The following is a 14534-nucleotide window of genomic DNA, read 5'->3' as shown; positions in this document are numbered from 1 at the left end:
CTCTGCCCCGCTTCCCCACGGCCCTGCTTCCGGGGCGCTCCACAGCGCCCCCCGGGCCCCGGCCGCTGCGCGCCCTGCGCATTCCTGGGGGGACTCCAAGGGCGCCCCACGCCCGCGCGGCCGGCCACCCGGCCCGGGACACGCCCACAGCCCGCACTTCCTCTGGCCCAGCGCCGTCCTTCCGGCCGGGCTCCTTTCTAATTGGCTGTCTGAGAGCTTCCTCGGGGACTCGGCCGCTCGGGACAGCACGGCGGCCGCTGGAGTCGCCGTCCCGCGGCGTGGCCGCGCGTCTTCGGCTGCGAGCTCCCCGTGGTGCCGGCGACATGTGGCGCCTGTCGGGACTGCTGGGCCGAGGTAAGGGGCGTGGGAGCGGCGAGGCGGCAGATGCTGAATTGGAGCCAGGGCTGCAGGAAGACGCCACAGCGCCAGTGGGCGGGGCTAGGGACAGGGGGTGGGGCATTAAGCGGGGGCGGGGCTTCTGCGAGGATCAGCTTGCATTGGGTGGGAGGGGCTAATGGAAAGGGGAGGGACTTAGGCGCAAGGAGTTGGGAGGAGCTAGTGGAGGGGGAGAAGTCAGGCGAGGAAACAGTGGGCAGAGCCGATGGAAGATGGCGAGAGGCGAGTGGAGTAGGAAGCCAGTGAGCAGAGGGAGGGTTCAGACCTTGCTCCAAGCACTGGATGAGACTCTGTGTATGAATATGTGGTCATAGAACTGTGGTTGCCAGCCACAGGAGGGCATCAGTCACATGGGGGATCTACATGTGGATGCTCTACGCTAAAGGGCCCTGGTTAACTGGCTCTGGGTGGCACCCTAGAATCTAGGCAGAGACTTGCACGTATATCTTTGTTCAGGAACCATTGAGAAGTGGCACCAGTGCTGCCTGGGTTCCTGGGTAGAACTCAGGTGCAGGACTGCGGGGAGATGGTTGGGGCACCTTTGCCTGAGTCCTGTTCCTCTTGAGGTGACTGATCCTTTTTGCACTGCACAGCTCTTCCCCGCCTGCTGGGATCTGACCTTCAAAGTGTGACTCCTAAGTCTACCAGCCCAGATGGGCCTCAGGCAGCCGCCTCCACACTGCTGGTCCCTGTGCCCAACTTTCAGCGGTAAGACACTGCCATTCCACCCCCTGACTTCTCTTTGCCCCCGTGTGGGACAGAACTTGACAGCCCCTCATTGCATCATCTAGGTCACGCACCCATGGCCCGGGCACAAGACGGGGTCCAAGGAACCATGGGTGGAAGGATGCCTTCCACTGGATGTCTGCTCGTGTCTCGCCCAACACTCTGTGGGATGCATTATCATGGGTAAGGCATCCCCAGCTCTGTCCTTGACTTTTGGTGTGAATTAGAATGATCCTGAGGCAAGCAGTATGTATGGCACAGCAGGTTTAACTACTACTCGGATGTCCGCATCCCATTTTGAAATATATGGTTTGAGTTCTGGCTACTCCGTGTACTTCCAATCAAGCTGCCTGCTAATGTCCCTGAGAGATACTCAGGTTCCTGCCACTCATGTGGCTTAGCTCCTGGCCTAGCTTAGCTCTTGAAGGCACTTAAGGAGTAAACCACCAAATGGAAGATCTCTCTCTGTCTCTCCCTCTATGTTTGTCACTTTGCCTTTCACACATACATAAATTTTTAAAGAAAAAAAAAAAAGAATGGTCATATATGAAAGTATAGCCTGGTTTAGAAACAGGAACTAGGCATCATTACGTTCATACAACAGATGGCATTGGAATGTATTCGTGGAGTCTTTGCCACCACTCCTCCCCAAATATGTATTTATTCCTCATTTAATTCAGTAAGCATTCACTTAACACCGTCTCTGAGTCAGGTGTTCTTGCTAGGCATCAGGGACATAGCAGAGAACAAGGAAGATTTATTTCTTGCCTTCATGGAGCTTACAACAAATAATAGTAAATAGCACTAGTTATTCATGTAAAGTATGATACATTCATTATCTTGCTTGAGCCATATAAAAATCTTGCAAGGAAAACATAATCTTCATTGTTTAAAAGATTTATTTCTTTGAAAGGCAGAATTAGAAAGAGAGACAGACAGAAAGTGATCTTCTGTCACTGGTTCACTCCCCAAACAGCTATAAGAGCTGGGGCTGGGGCAGTCTGGAACCAGGAGCCTGGAACTCCATCTGAATTTCCCATGTGGTGGTCCAAGCACTCAGGCCATCTTTGCTGCTTTCCCAGCTGCATTAGCAGGGAGGTGGATCAGGAGTAGAGCAGCTTGCACACAAAGTGGCACTCACAGGGAAAGCTGGCATCACAGGTGGAAGCTTAACCCACTGTACCACACACTGGCCCTGTATAATTTTCATTAAAAAAAAACAAAAAAACTTTTTATTGTTGAAAGGTAAGAGAGAAAGAGAGATCGCCCATTCACTGGTTCAGTCCTCAAAATGCCTGCCATCCAGGCTGGGCCGTGTGGAAGCCAGCAGCCTGGAACTCTGTCCAGCTCTCCCTGCTGGCCGGTAGGGCCAAGCACTGAGTCATCTGCTGCCTCCCAGGGTGCATTAGCAGGAAGCTGTATCTGAAGCAGAGTAGCCATAACTTGAACAGGCACTCCTCTATGGGATGCAGGCATCCCAAGTGGCAGCGTAGCACAATATTCCTTTTTTTTTAAGATTTATTTATTAATTTGAAAGACTTACACAGAAAAGGAGAGGCAGAGAGAGAGAGAAAGAGAGGGAGAGAGACATCTTCCATCCACTGGTTTACTCCCCAATTGGTCACAACAGCCAGAGCTGTGCCAATCCGAAGCCAGGAGCCAGAAGTTTCTTAGGGGTCTCCCATGTGGGTGCAGGGGCCCAAGGACTTGGGCCTTCTTCTACTGCTTTCCCAGGCTGTAGCAGAGAGCTGGATAGGAAGTGGAGCAGCCAGGACTCGAACCGGCGTCCTTATGGGATGCCAGCCCTGCAGGCGGTAGCTTTACCCACTATACCACAGCGCCGGCCCCCATCAGCCCACTTCTTAAACACCATAACTGGATTAATTTCCCACCCTCCTAGAAACAGTCGCTTAAGGCTTTGGGGGTTAAAGTCCTCCATGAGTTCCAGAGCCCCACAGCAGTAGTTACTGTATTTATTTCTCTGTGTGCTTGGGTTTTGTTTTTCTCGATGCAGTACAGGAACCTCATGCCAGCAGAGACTTTGTCTGTCTGATTTGCCTTTTGTACACAGTGCCTGTTGCAACAAGCAGCATGGAAAGAGACAGAAAACCCAGCAGTCAGTGGGATGAGCGTGAGCTCAGGGCTTCTTGCCGACCTCGCAGGGAAGAGACATGTTGAATACGCCTACACCTGTCACTGTGTGTGCTGGTGCCATCGCTTGGTTGTGCCAGGCTGCAGAGGGCCCGTTGGGGAGCACTGACCGTGGCTGCATGTGTGGCTAAGCCCCAGCGTACCATGTGATCCTGGTGCTGCCTAGACTTTGTTTATTCAGTCCTGCATATAGGCATTTACTCGGTATGCATTTATTAGGCTCCTACTGTTTCTTAGCACCGTGGTGAGCACCAGGGGAGTGCTGGTGAGCAGGTCATACATGGTTCCTGCCCTCATCGTGCTTAGAGGTGAACAAGAGTAACAGACCTTGGATGAAGAATGACTGTAGAGATGATAGGTTAAGTGCGGATGCCATCAGGGCTCTGGGGAGTTCAGTGTTGTAAGAGTACGTAGTGGGGAGCTGGCCCTGCCAGGAGCCAGGACAGGCTTCCGGAGGAAATGATCTTTGATCTGAAGACTGGGTCTGGAGCTCTGATGAGTGGCAGACCGGGTCCCTAAGGTACTGTTTTCCCCAGGGCACGCTGGCCGTGCTGGCCCTGCAGCTGGCCAGGCAGATCCACTCCCAGGCTTCCCTGCCTGCAGGACCGCAGCAGCCGGAACACTGCTCTTGGCGCAGTCCCCTGGACCGTTTCCTCCCATCCGCCCCGTGGCAGCCGCACTCCTGTGAGTTCTCAGCCCCGGGACAGCAGGGCTGGGCTGGGCAGCATCTCAGGACACACCTCAGGAAAAGAGCTCCATGCCTTTCCTATCTGGAGTCAGAGGAAGCAGAACCCTGGGAAGTTCTGTCCACCCACAGCGTGGCCACACCTGCCCCCTGGGTGTCCTTCCTTGTCTTCCCATCACCTCCTGTGGAGAGAGCCCGAGAGGTTCCGGCTACTGCAGATCCTGGGTGTGGCCTCCTGCCTCACCTTTAGCCAGTTAGGTCATTTTCTGGTCAGTTTTTCAGTCATTCATGAATAAATAAGTGTTCATTAGAGATCTGTTATAAGTGGCATGACACAGGAGCAGTATAGCCTAGTGGTTATGGCTCTGGAGTCAGATTCCAGGAACTGAAGCCCCAGGGGCCCTGTTTCCTGGTCTTGTGTCCCTGCACAAGTCACTTGCAACTGCCTTGTGCCTTAGTTCCCTCACCTGTAAAACAGGTGTAATGAGCCTCACGCCCAGTACCGCTCGTGAATGGTGACAAGGTGAGTGCTGGGTAACTGTTACTGTACGTTCTTGTCCATCTTCCTGTGACTGTAACTGTTGCCATTGGACAAGGGCTAGGTGCTGCAGCTCTGCAGTGGGGAAGGTGGCTGCCTCCTGCACTGCAGAGGAGTGGCTTATGCGTAGGCTGGGAGGTCAGCAAAAGGATGGGCCCCTCGAGACCCCCGTGGAGGGCAGCTCTCCAGGGCCGTGAGGAAGGAGGAGGAGCGTGCAGGAAATGTCAGGGTTTTGCCATTCTTCCTCGGGTCTCCAAAGCCTTAGGGAGGGTGAGCAGGCTGCACTGGTCCCTTCCTGACCTGCACACTCGCGCTGCTCTTGCCAGCACTGCGGAGGCACATTCTCCCCCTCGCCAACGGCCCTACTCCTGCTCCTAATCCCGGGTACACTGGCCTTGGGGACTCCAGGCACAGCCCAGAAGAACCCTTGACTCGGCCCCAGAGCATCTCCTTGCGCAGCCCCTTGGAGGCAGCTGGCCTCCAGGACCTCTCCGAGGAAGGTCAGTTTCCACCTGCTGGAACGGGGAGGGGAGCGGGGCGGTGGACAGTGGAGGCTGGGAGATCCCAGCTAAGGGAATTCCCATCGTTCCCATGAGGCTGTGTGCCTTCAGGGTTCCTCCGGAGCCCGGCAGGACTGCTGGCTGGAGAGGCTGGGTAGAAGGGGGAGCCGGCTAGGAGGTGGAATGACACTGCCCCTGGCCCCTGGCTGGGTGTCGGCCTTTGCCTTGCAGGTCCCGGTGACTGGGCCTTGCTCCATGCCAGCAGTAGCTCCGACTCCACGGCGACAGCAGCCCAGCCTGGGCCCCTGGGAGACAGGAAGGTACTGTCAACGCTGGCCACTCAGAGCCCCAGCTTTCCCCTGGGCAGGCCGCGGTCCCCATGAGCCATCCCTTGAAGAATCTTCGTGTTTCCTCCCCAGGAACAAGACACGTCAGCAGCTCTTCCACTTGAGGAGGCCGTGACTTCCATTCAGCAGCTCTTCGAGCTCAGTGTTTCCATCGCCTTCAACTTCCTGGGTAACTGGGAGGGCTGTGCCTTTAGGCAGGAGGATGGGAATGAGAAAGGGTGGGTCAGATACAGTCAGGGTGGAGAGTGGTGGAGATAAGAGACTTTATTTTCTCCCAGGTTGGTAGACCAGATGCTGGCTTGATGACATCAGAGATGAATTATTTCTCAGATGTGTTTTGGCTTTTTTTTCTTGGTAAAGATTTACTTATTTGTTTGAAAGGCAGAGTTACAGAGAGGCAGAGGCAGAGAGAGCGAATGGGAAAGGTCTTCCATCCGCTGGTTCGCTCGCCAGATGGCTCCTATGGCTGGAACTGAGCTAATCTGAATCCAGGAACCAAAGCTTCTTCCAGGTCTCCCACACAGGTGCAGGGGCCCAAGGACTTGGGCCATCTTCTAGTGCTTTCCCAGGCCACAGCAGAGAGCTGAATCAGAAATGGAGCAGCTGGGCACCTGAACCGGTGCCCATATGGGATGCCAGCACTATGGGCAGTGGATTTACCCACTACGCCACAGCACCAGCCCCAGTCTACTGCCTTCTTAAAATGCTCCTGGAGCCAGCACTGTGGCGTAGTAGGCTAAGCATCCGCCTGCAGGAAGGGAAGCCGGGTGGAGGGGTGCAAGCAGAGGCCCCCGGCAGGAGAGGCCGTACAAGCAAAGGCTCCAAGGTGAAAATCGGCTGCACCCTGCTCCTTTCCTCTCTTCTTTTTGGCTTGGGCAGTGAAAACAGCATGAGCTGAGTAGACTTTCTGGTCTCCACTCTCATATTACCGTTCCCGGTCTCCTCATGGGACGAGGTAGACAGGGGCCAGCATTGTGATTCAGCAGGGTAAGCAGCTGCTTGCAGTGCCCAGCATCCCATATCGGAGCGCTGGTTCGAGTCCTGGGTGCTCCACTTCTGATCCAGCTCTCTGCTATTGTGGATGATGGTCCAAGTCCTTGGCTTCCTGTTGCCCATGTGGGAGACCCAGGTGGAATTCCAGGCTCATGGCTTCAGCCTGGCCCGGCCAACCATTGGAGCCATTTGAGGAGTAAGCCAGTGCATGCAATCTCTCTCTCTCTCTCTCTCTCTCTCTCTCTCTCTTTCTCTAACTGCCTTTCAAATAAATAAGTAAACCTTAAAAGAGGAGAAAAAAAAAAAAAAAAGCAAAATTAATGGCACCACCTGGAGCTGGCATTGAGGTGCAGAAGGTTAAGCCACCACCTGTGACACCCAGGTACATTCCAGTCCCAGCTGCTCACCTTCCAGCCAACAGATGATGGTCTGAGTACTGGGACTCGTGGGAGACCCAGATGGGATTCCTGGCTTCTGACCTGGCTGTTGTGGGCATTTGGAAAGAGATCCAGCAAATGAAAGATCTCTCTGTCCCTGTGTCTCCCTCTTTCTCTGATGCTGTCCCTTTCAAGTAAATAAATCTTGAAACAGTATCACCTGTACAAGTTAGGGTTTGCTGCAGCCTGATCTCACCCTGGCTACCTGAGTCACGAAATGAACCTGCTGGGGTCTGCCGACCACCAGATCTCAGGATGGGTGGAACCTGTCAGAACCAAGCCGGAGGAGCCGTTTCCTTCCCTCGGCCCAGCCTGAGCAAGGTTTCCGCTCCTAAGAAAGCATCTCATTGATTGGCACATTGATTGACAGCACTGTGGGCAGGGCTTTTCCCAAGAGAAGGAGGCTTGAATGGTTGTGTAGGAAGGCAGAACCCACGGATGTGTGGCACACCAGTGAAGTATTTGGAGGATAGAAATACGTGCCAGATGTTTTGCATAGCAAAGGAAGGCAGGAGCCCGGGTTCGAGTGAGAAGCCCGTGAGGGTCTGGCCAAGGACGTGGGGCAGCGCACGGAGGGGCTGTAAGTGTCCACACCCTGTGCTTTCGTGCAGGGACAGAGAACGTAAGGAACGGGGACGACGCAGCAGCCTTTTCTTACTTCCAGAAAGCTGCAGACCGTGGCTACAGCAAAGCACAGTACAACGTGGGCTTGTGTCACGAGCGTGGGAGAGGCACCCCGAGGGACCTGAGCAAGGTATTGCGCCTCCTCCCCTCCCCGGGCCTGTCCACCATGCTGGACTGCCCTGAGTGCTCCCTGGAGATGAGCAGGGCTGGGGTGGTGGGAGGCCCCATTTCTCTCTCCCACTTGTTTCAGTCCAGCCCCAAGGGAAATACAAGAAAGAAGCTCCCACCTTCTCAAAACTTAGAACTCAGGGAGGTCAGGGCTGGCCTGGCATCTTTGCCGTGGTTTCCTAGTGCCTGGAACAGTGCCCTGGTGGATGGGTTAATGCGTTCTAAAGAGCAGAAGTCACAGAGTCGCGACATACAGGAGTGTGTTGCTAACTGTGAAGACTGAAAAAGGGACAGCGACTTCAAGTTCTTTAACAGTAGAGAACTGGTTCGTTACATTATGTGCTAGGTCTGTATTGGCAGGAAAAGACATCCCATGGTGTATTAATTTAAAAAAAAAAAAGGTTACAAAAGGTTACAAATAGTGTGCTGTGATCCAGGTCTCTCTCTCTGCACACAGACACTTTGTGTGTGTGTGTGTGTATATAATGTTTACATGTATGCAAAGAGATTTGAAAGCTGTGCACTCAACAAAGAATCATTTTTAGAATTTCCTGGGATGTTATGTTTCTATTTTTAAATGCTGGCTTATCTATATTTTCTGACTCATCTATAATAATTACATATTATTTAATGAAAGTAAAATTTCAGATTTCGCCCAAAGAGCAAGGCGCTTACAGAGTCACCGGCTGACTGGGTGTTTGCTCTGTGCCGTAGGCAGTCCTGTATTACCAGCTGGCTGCCAGCCAGGGCCATGGCCTGGCTCAGTACCGCTGTGCCCGGTGCCTGCTGCAGGGCTCCACCTCGTCCTGGGATGCTGAGCGGCAGAGGGCCATGTCCATGCTGGAGCAGGCTGCGGACTCGGGCTTGAGAGAGGCAAGTGCCCAGGGCGGGTGTGTCCCGGGTATCCTGGGCAGGGGAGCCTGAAAGTGACTGAGCTGCCTTCCCCCTTGCCCTTGACCACAGGCCCAAGCTTTTCTCGGGGTGCTTTTCACCAAGGAGCCGCACCTGGATGAGCAGAGAGCTGTGAAGTACCTGCAGCTCGCCGCCGACAACGGGGTATGCCATCTCAGCTGTCCGAGCTTATTGAACAGGGTGTTGAGTCTGCGCGTGTCTTGGGGGGGGGGGGAGTTAGAACCAAGTGCGTCTGTGCTCCCCAGCAGCAGTGGCTGCACTTGAAGCCTTAGCCCTGTCTGCTTACTGCAGGACCCATGGGTGGACCCAATAGTGCGCCTAGCCTGCAATCAGAAATGGTGTGAGAATCTACTCCAAAGACATTGCCGAACGCGCAGAGCAAGGCTCCCGCTGTCTGCCCCGAGCCAGCTGTTAAATGTTTACCAACACACACTGCTCTGATGCCTTCTTGATCCACCCTGTTTGCCCATCTTTAAACTTGGCATGGTAACACCTGCCTCACCTGTCTCCCGATTCAGAGGTTGTTGTGAGGACCAAAAGCTACCTGAGAGAGCAGGTGTGAGAACCCTCTGTTAGCCAGGCATGCGGAATGTGCATCTCTGCAGGTGCTGGCAGCCTGGGAAGTCAAAAGACAAGCAGGGGGCGAGGGAGGGGGAGAGGCTGGGCGCTGGGGGTGGGGGACATGAGCATTGGCATTCAGGAGGCCTGACCTGGAGATCGCTCCATGGAGCACTGGTCCTTGCAGTGGACAGATTGGTTTGGGGAGTACTGAGTTCAGCAGTGGTCTTGACTGCAGGAACTCTCAGAGCGTTGTCACTGAACCCCCGGGAAGGCAGTCTGCTGTGCTGTCTTCCTTGAGTGTATCACCAGGCTGTTCTGAGTTGTGTCTGGAAGGTCCAGAGAAAGAAAGGGAGAGAGGGAGAGAGGTCTTCCATCCACTGGTTCACTGCCCAAATGGCTGCAACAGCTGGAGCTGAACTGATCCGAAGCCGGGAGTCAAGAGCTTCTTCCGGGTCTCCCATGCAGGTGCAGGGACCCAAGGACTTGGGCCATCATCTGCTGCTTTCCCAGGCCATAGCAGAGAGCTGGATCGGAAGTGGAGCAATCAGGACTGGAACTGGTGTCCATATGGGATGCCAGCACTGTTGGTGGCGGCTTTACCTGTTACACCACAGTGCCAGCCCCAAGGCTTAGCCTTTTAAAGGAGCAGCACTTTTGTGTTATTCAGGCTTTGCAGCCTCATAGGCAGAGGTTCAAGAAGGCAGACAGGGCCTTTGGGAGGCTGCCCTTCCACCCTTGCCTTCTTGTGTTCCCCAGATAACGGAGCCTGGCTCCCAGGTTTCCCATTACTGGGCTGAGTATTTCCTGCAGGTTTCACTTCTGCCTGTTTTAGCCAGCCTCAGCAAGAGCAGCCTCCACGCTGCTCAGGCTGGCATCCTCCCGGGTGGAGGCGTCCCCGTGTCCCCGTGCTGGGCGAGCTCTGGGCCTCTGATGTCTTACAGTTAACGTCCGCAGTATGGGCAGGCTCGGTGGGCCCTGGCTCCATCTTCCTCCTTGCTGAGCCTCCCAGTGTCCTCTGTGTGTGTGTGTGTGTGTGTCTGTCCACTTCTTCCTGTAGGACTCACAGAGCAGGTACCACCTGGGGATTTGCTATGAGAAGGGCCTTGGTGTGCAGAGGAGTCTGGGAGAGGCTGTGAGATGTTACCGGCAGTCAGCGGCTCTGGGAAACCAGCCCGCCCAGGAGAGGCTGCGGACGCTGTTTGCCGTGAAGGCAGCAGGTACTGATGCATGTCAAAGCGAACAGGGTCCCTCCCCCGAGCTGAGTCCCCTGTGACAGAGTGGGCTGGCAGTATCTCTGGTCCTTTATCATTTCCTGCCCCATTGATGGTGAAGAGCACAGCTTTTGGAATCAGACAAACCTGAATTTTAATTCTTTGTGCCACTGAACTCAGGTCTTTGACCCTGTAAAAACAAGGGTCATAGTGGTGCCTAACTCGTTGGGTTGTCATGGGGATAAGTGAGATAACAATCAAGGTCTTAGCCCAGGGTGACACACAGCAGGTGGTGACTAAATGGAAGTTGGCTGGTGACTTTTAGGAGAGATGATGGCCTGAGACTGTCTGAACCACCCTCCTAGGGCTCGGAGAGTCCGACTCTGGAATCACTGAGCGGGACTGGGTTCACGATGCTGGGAGGAACCAAGTCCTTTAAAAAGTCTTTGCTTGTGTTGGCGTTTGGTCCAGCAGTTGCAACTCTAATTGGGTTCCTCGCCTCCCATTTTGGAGTACCTGGGTTCAGTGCCCAGCTCCACACCTGGCGCTAGAGCCCTCCTGCTAATGCACCCTGGGATCCGTGGTGAGGACTCAACGTGACTGGGTTCCCACCACCTACGCGGGAGACCTGCATTGAATCCCTGGCTTAAGGGGGAGCCATTGTAGGCATTTGGAGAGTGGGCTCTCTTGCTCTCTCTCTCCCTCTCAAATAAATAAATATATAACATTAGACTTTGCTGCAGAGTAGGCGTTTGGGAATACAGTATGAATAAGAGTGTCTCTCCCCTCTTTTGTAGCTCCGGGGCCCAGCAACCTGGCAGTTACTGGGTTGAAGTCTTTCTCCAGCCCCTCCCTCTGCAGCCTGAACACCTTGCTAGTGGGAGCCTCGTGCCTCCCACATGCCTCGAGCACGGGCAACCTCGGCCTCCTGTGCAGAAGCAGGCATCTCGGGGCCCCCAGCAGGACCGCCCCGTCCTTGGAGAGGAGTCTTCTAAGGCTGGGTTTTGGCTAAGGTGCGGTCAGACACAGTGGCTAGTGCCTCTCCGGGCCCGGGGGTGGGCACAGGAAGTTGAATGACAAAAATAGGGTGTCAGTGTACTGCCCTGGGTGAACACTCCAGTGGCACCCAAGACCCCAGGTTCAAGTGCATAGCTAACAAATGACTTGGACCGTTTCCCCCACTTGGCGGATGCATTCACAGTCATTCCTGGTCTGTGCACCAGAGATTCACTCGGTGACCTGTGCGAAACTGCCGAGGGGTCCGAGACCCTGGGCCTCACCTCAGCCTTTGCCCTGGAGCAGACAGCTTCAGCTTTCCCCTCCCCGGGCCTCAGCTTCCTCACACCTCGACTCTGCCAACACCGGACGCCTGCTCCTCTGTGGTTCACAGGGTGACCTCGGGCAGGATTCAGATCCATGTCTTTTTAGTGTAGTAGCTGTGTGTTTATCACAGAATGTGACAGCGTGACCAGCCTGCCCACCTGTAGCTTTACAGACGGCATGGCTTGGATGAAGCTAACTTAGAAAAGAAAGGGGAGGTAATTTAAAGAAAACCATGGCCTCAAGGTGAGCCCAGGTCCAGAGAGGCGGCAGAAGTGGGGGGAGTGGTTCCATGAACAGCTGGAGCCCGGAGGGCCACAGTCGGGTCGTCCCTGAGACTGGCCTGGACCTTCGCCTTTGTTCATCCCCGGTAGAGAGAGTCGCGATCTTTCTCCTTGCCCTCTGAGTGGGGAGGAAGCTCTCCCTCCCTGACTGCCTGGATGTGTCTGCACCTGCTTGACTTTTCCAGACCTTCTCACTCCAGTCCTAGACAGAGCCTGTGAGTTCTCAGACTTCACCACTTGAGTCCCAACGAAGAGGCTGATTGTCCATGCACCTCCCAAAAACCTGAAGCACCTGCATGGCACAGCAACCAAGAGGGAAGTGTGCGACGTCCCTGGCGGCCCTGACCTGACTCGCCGTACTGTGTCCTCTGTTGTAGACCACGGACAGTGGTGTGTGCCCTCTGCCATACAGGACTGACCTGATGTAGACACCTGTGTGTCTGCAGAGCACGCCCCAGTGCCCACTCAGCCTGCGGAGGCAGTGGGCTGCCCTGGGTGTCAGGAGGCCACGGGCTCACGCTGCGATCTTAGGCGCAGGCATGACTCTCATCCTCCCGACGTGAGAGAGGACCTGGAGTCCAGCACCAGGCGCCTCGGAGCCAGACAGGGGACTGTGAGTGCTTGTTTGGGAAAGGTGTGCGGAATCGTAGGGGTGTTTAATAAAGCAGAGATCGGATTATCTCATCATTCTTGCCCTTGAGCGTGTTGGGGAGAGCCAAGGAGATGGGCAGGGGATGCTGAAAGCCGAGGCTCCGTCCTCCTCTCTAGACTCTCCATTAACCAATTTAAAGGGTCTTAAAAGCTTCTCCAAGAGAGAGACTTAGAAAAAAATGATTTCTGAGTCAACGCTAATGACTCCAATTACTGAATTTGTGAATAGCTCTGTTCCCTGGCTTCTGGATATTAGCCCAAGTTCAATAGCATAGATGTGGTTGAGGGTGGGGGGTGGGAGGGACCGCTGGAATGGGAAGGGCCAGCCCCCTCAGCCAGTACAAGGGTGGCAGCATTCCCAGGCTGGGGCTGGGGGCCCGGTGGGGGGTTTGCACCTTTCCCCACCCCTACTCTCCCAACCTCACAGTGATCCCTGCCACACTTGGCCCAGCAGCTTCCGGCCACTGCTGGAGCCCCCAGCGCCTCCCTCAGGCCCTGGTCTTTTTCTGGGCCTACCCTGCACTCTGGCTTCACCCCCGCTGGGCCCCTCCCACAGCTGTCTCCTTCCGAGCCTATCCCAGTTCCCCCGCCTTTAGCGCAGTGCCCCAGTGGGGGTGGGGCTCAGCCCAGCATCTTCAGCAGCGCAGGGCACTGATGTCTCTGCCAAAAAGGGGGCAGGGGGAGGTTTGTGGTCAAATAAGTTTGGGAAAGGCTGTGCTAGACGTCCCCTTTTTATAGATTCACAATACACATCAGCGTATTCAAGGTTCCAAGAAGTGCTACGGGGAAGAACCTGGTTAACCCTATGTGTCCCGCACCGCCAAGTCCAGCACGAAGCCTGTTCCCTCACAGATTGCCTGGCAGCCCCCGGCACCCTTGGGGGCCGTGTCACAGCCGGCCGTCCCCATGGAGCCTGCTCCCCAGCCCCTTCCCCTCCTGTTGTGCCTTTGGATTCTGTGATTGTGGCTTAGCTCTGACCACACCTGAGGCCACGGGCGTCCTGTGCTGACGGCAGGTGCAGCTCCCGCAGTCACTGCTGAGTTAAACGATGGTTCACTTTGGGGAGCCAAAGCGGGGGTGGGCTGTTCTCAAGAGCTCCCATTTAGGACGGAAGGGCTTCCTGTGGAGAAGGTGGGGGCGAGTTGGGGGAGAGATGCTGTCAGTGCTGTCAGGGGACAAAGCCCTGGCTCTTCAGGCACTGCAGTCTTGACACAGCCCCAGGGGCCGGCTCACTAGCAGACCTGGAACTGCTCTGTATTTGCCAAGAGAATTCCGTTATTAATGACCATGATTAATGACTCGTCATTTTGCCCCGAGAGGAGATATGGGAGGAGGACAAGGAGGTGGCCTGGGTGAGAATGCTGGGCGCCCCAGTGTGGAGACCTGGCGCCCTCGAGCTGGGACCTCTGCAGAAGCCCCAGTGCCTGCCTTTCCCTGCATGGAGATCCGGGAACCCTGACCCTGTGGTGGAGACAGGGTTGTTTGGTCCCTTGGAGCTTCAGGGCCAGCCCAGTGCAGAGTGCTTAGTGGATGCTCAGTGAATAGTTGCAGTGAGTGAGAGTGATGGCAGGTGTTCCCTTCTCTCCACCCAGCGCCCAGCTCCACGCCTACCCAGCACGTAGTAGGTGCTTTAAACAGCAATGGATGAATCAAGGATTCACCCCCACCTTGTTCCTTGGACAACTTTGGGCACTTAGAAATTGTCCAGTAAACACAAGGCATTTGCTGAAGCAGTGTTTCTGATTGTACCCTTTCTCCCTCTGCCCCCATTACATCACACCCAGCACTGAGTAGGGTTGGAAAATACTAACCTATTTCCCAGGTCCACACCAGGTGCCACGCTGTGCTTGAGCCAAGACTCCCTCCCCACCTCTCCCATCTTTTGCTTTTTGGGACTTGCTGCTCTCGAGAGTCCCAGGGGTAGCAGTTGCCATCTCAACTCCTGTTTGAGCCAGAGGAGAGGCAGGGTCAGCGAGCTGAAGCTGGGTGACAGACAAGAAGGCTGCCTGTCAATCTCTGAGCTGCCCCCA

General features: G+C 55.2%; 1 protein-coding gene across 2 annotated transcripts; it reads left to right on the top strand.

Annotated features, from left to right (window-relative positions):
* Positions 1-222: 222 nt before the first annotated feature.
* On the top strand, positions 223-12555 carry DELE1 (DAP3 binding cell death enhancer 1). Of its 2 annotated transcripts, XM_062188931.1 has the most exons (13): positions 223-354; positions 990-1104; positions 1188-1305; positions 3810-3957; positions 4823-4996; positions 5228-5316; positions 5416-5512; positions 7385-7527; positions 8280-8438; positions 8529-8621; positions 10096-10255; positions 11047-11262; positions 12039-12555. In XM_062188931.1, the coding sequence occupies exons 1-12, from the start codon at positions 324-326 to the stop codon at positions 11259-11261; spliced, it is 1542 nt and encodes a 513-aa protein (XP_062044915.1). In that variant the 5' UTR covers positions 223-323; the 3' UTR covers position 11262; positions 12039-12555. The 2 variants fall into 2 exon arrangements, with proteins under 2 accessions (XP_062044915.1, XP_062044913.1); XM_062188929.1 differs by having other exon boundaries at positions 11047-12555.
* The last annotated feature ends 1979 nt before the right edge of the window (positions 12556-14534 follow it).

The sequence above is a fragment of the Lepus europaeus genome, chromosome 4 (genome assembly GCF_033115175.1).
Source record: "Lepus europaeus isolate LE1 chromosome 4, mLepTim1.pri, whole genome shotgun sequence".
Taxonomy (NCBI): Eukaryota; Metazoa; Chordata; class Mammalia; order Lagomorpha; family Leporidae; genus Lepus; species Lepus europaeus.
The sequence above is the reverse complement of the archived record's forward strand: the minus strand, read 5'-3'. Positions and strand labels throughout refer to the sequence as shown.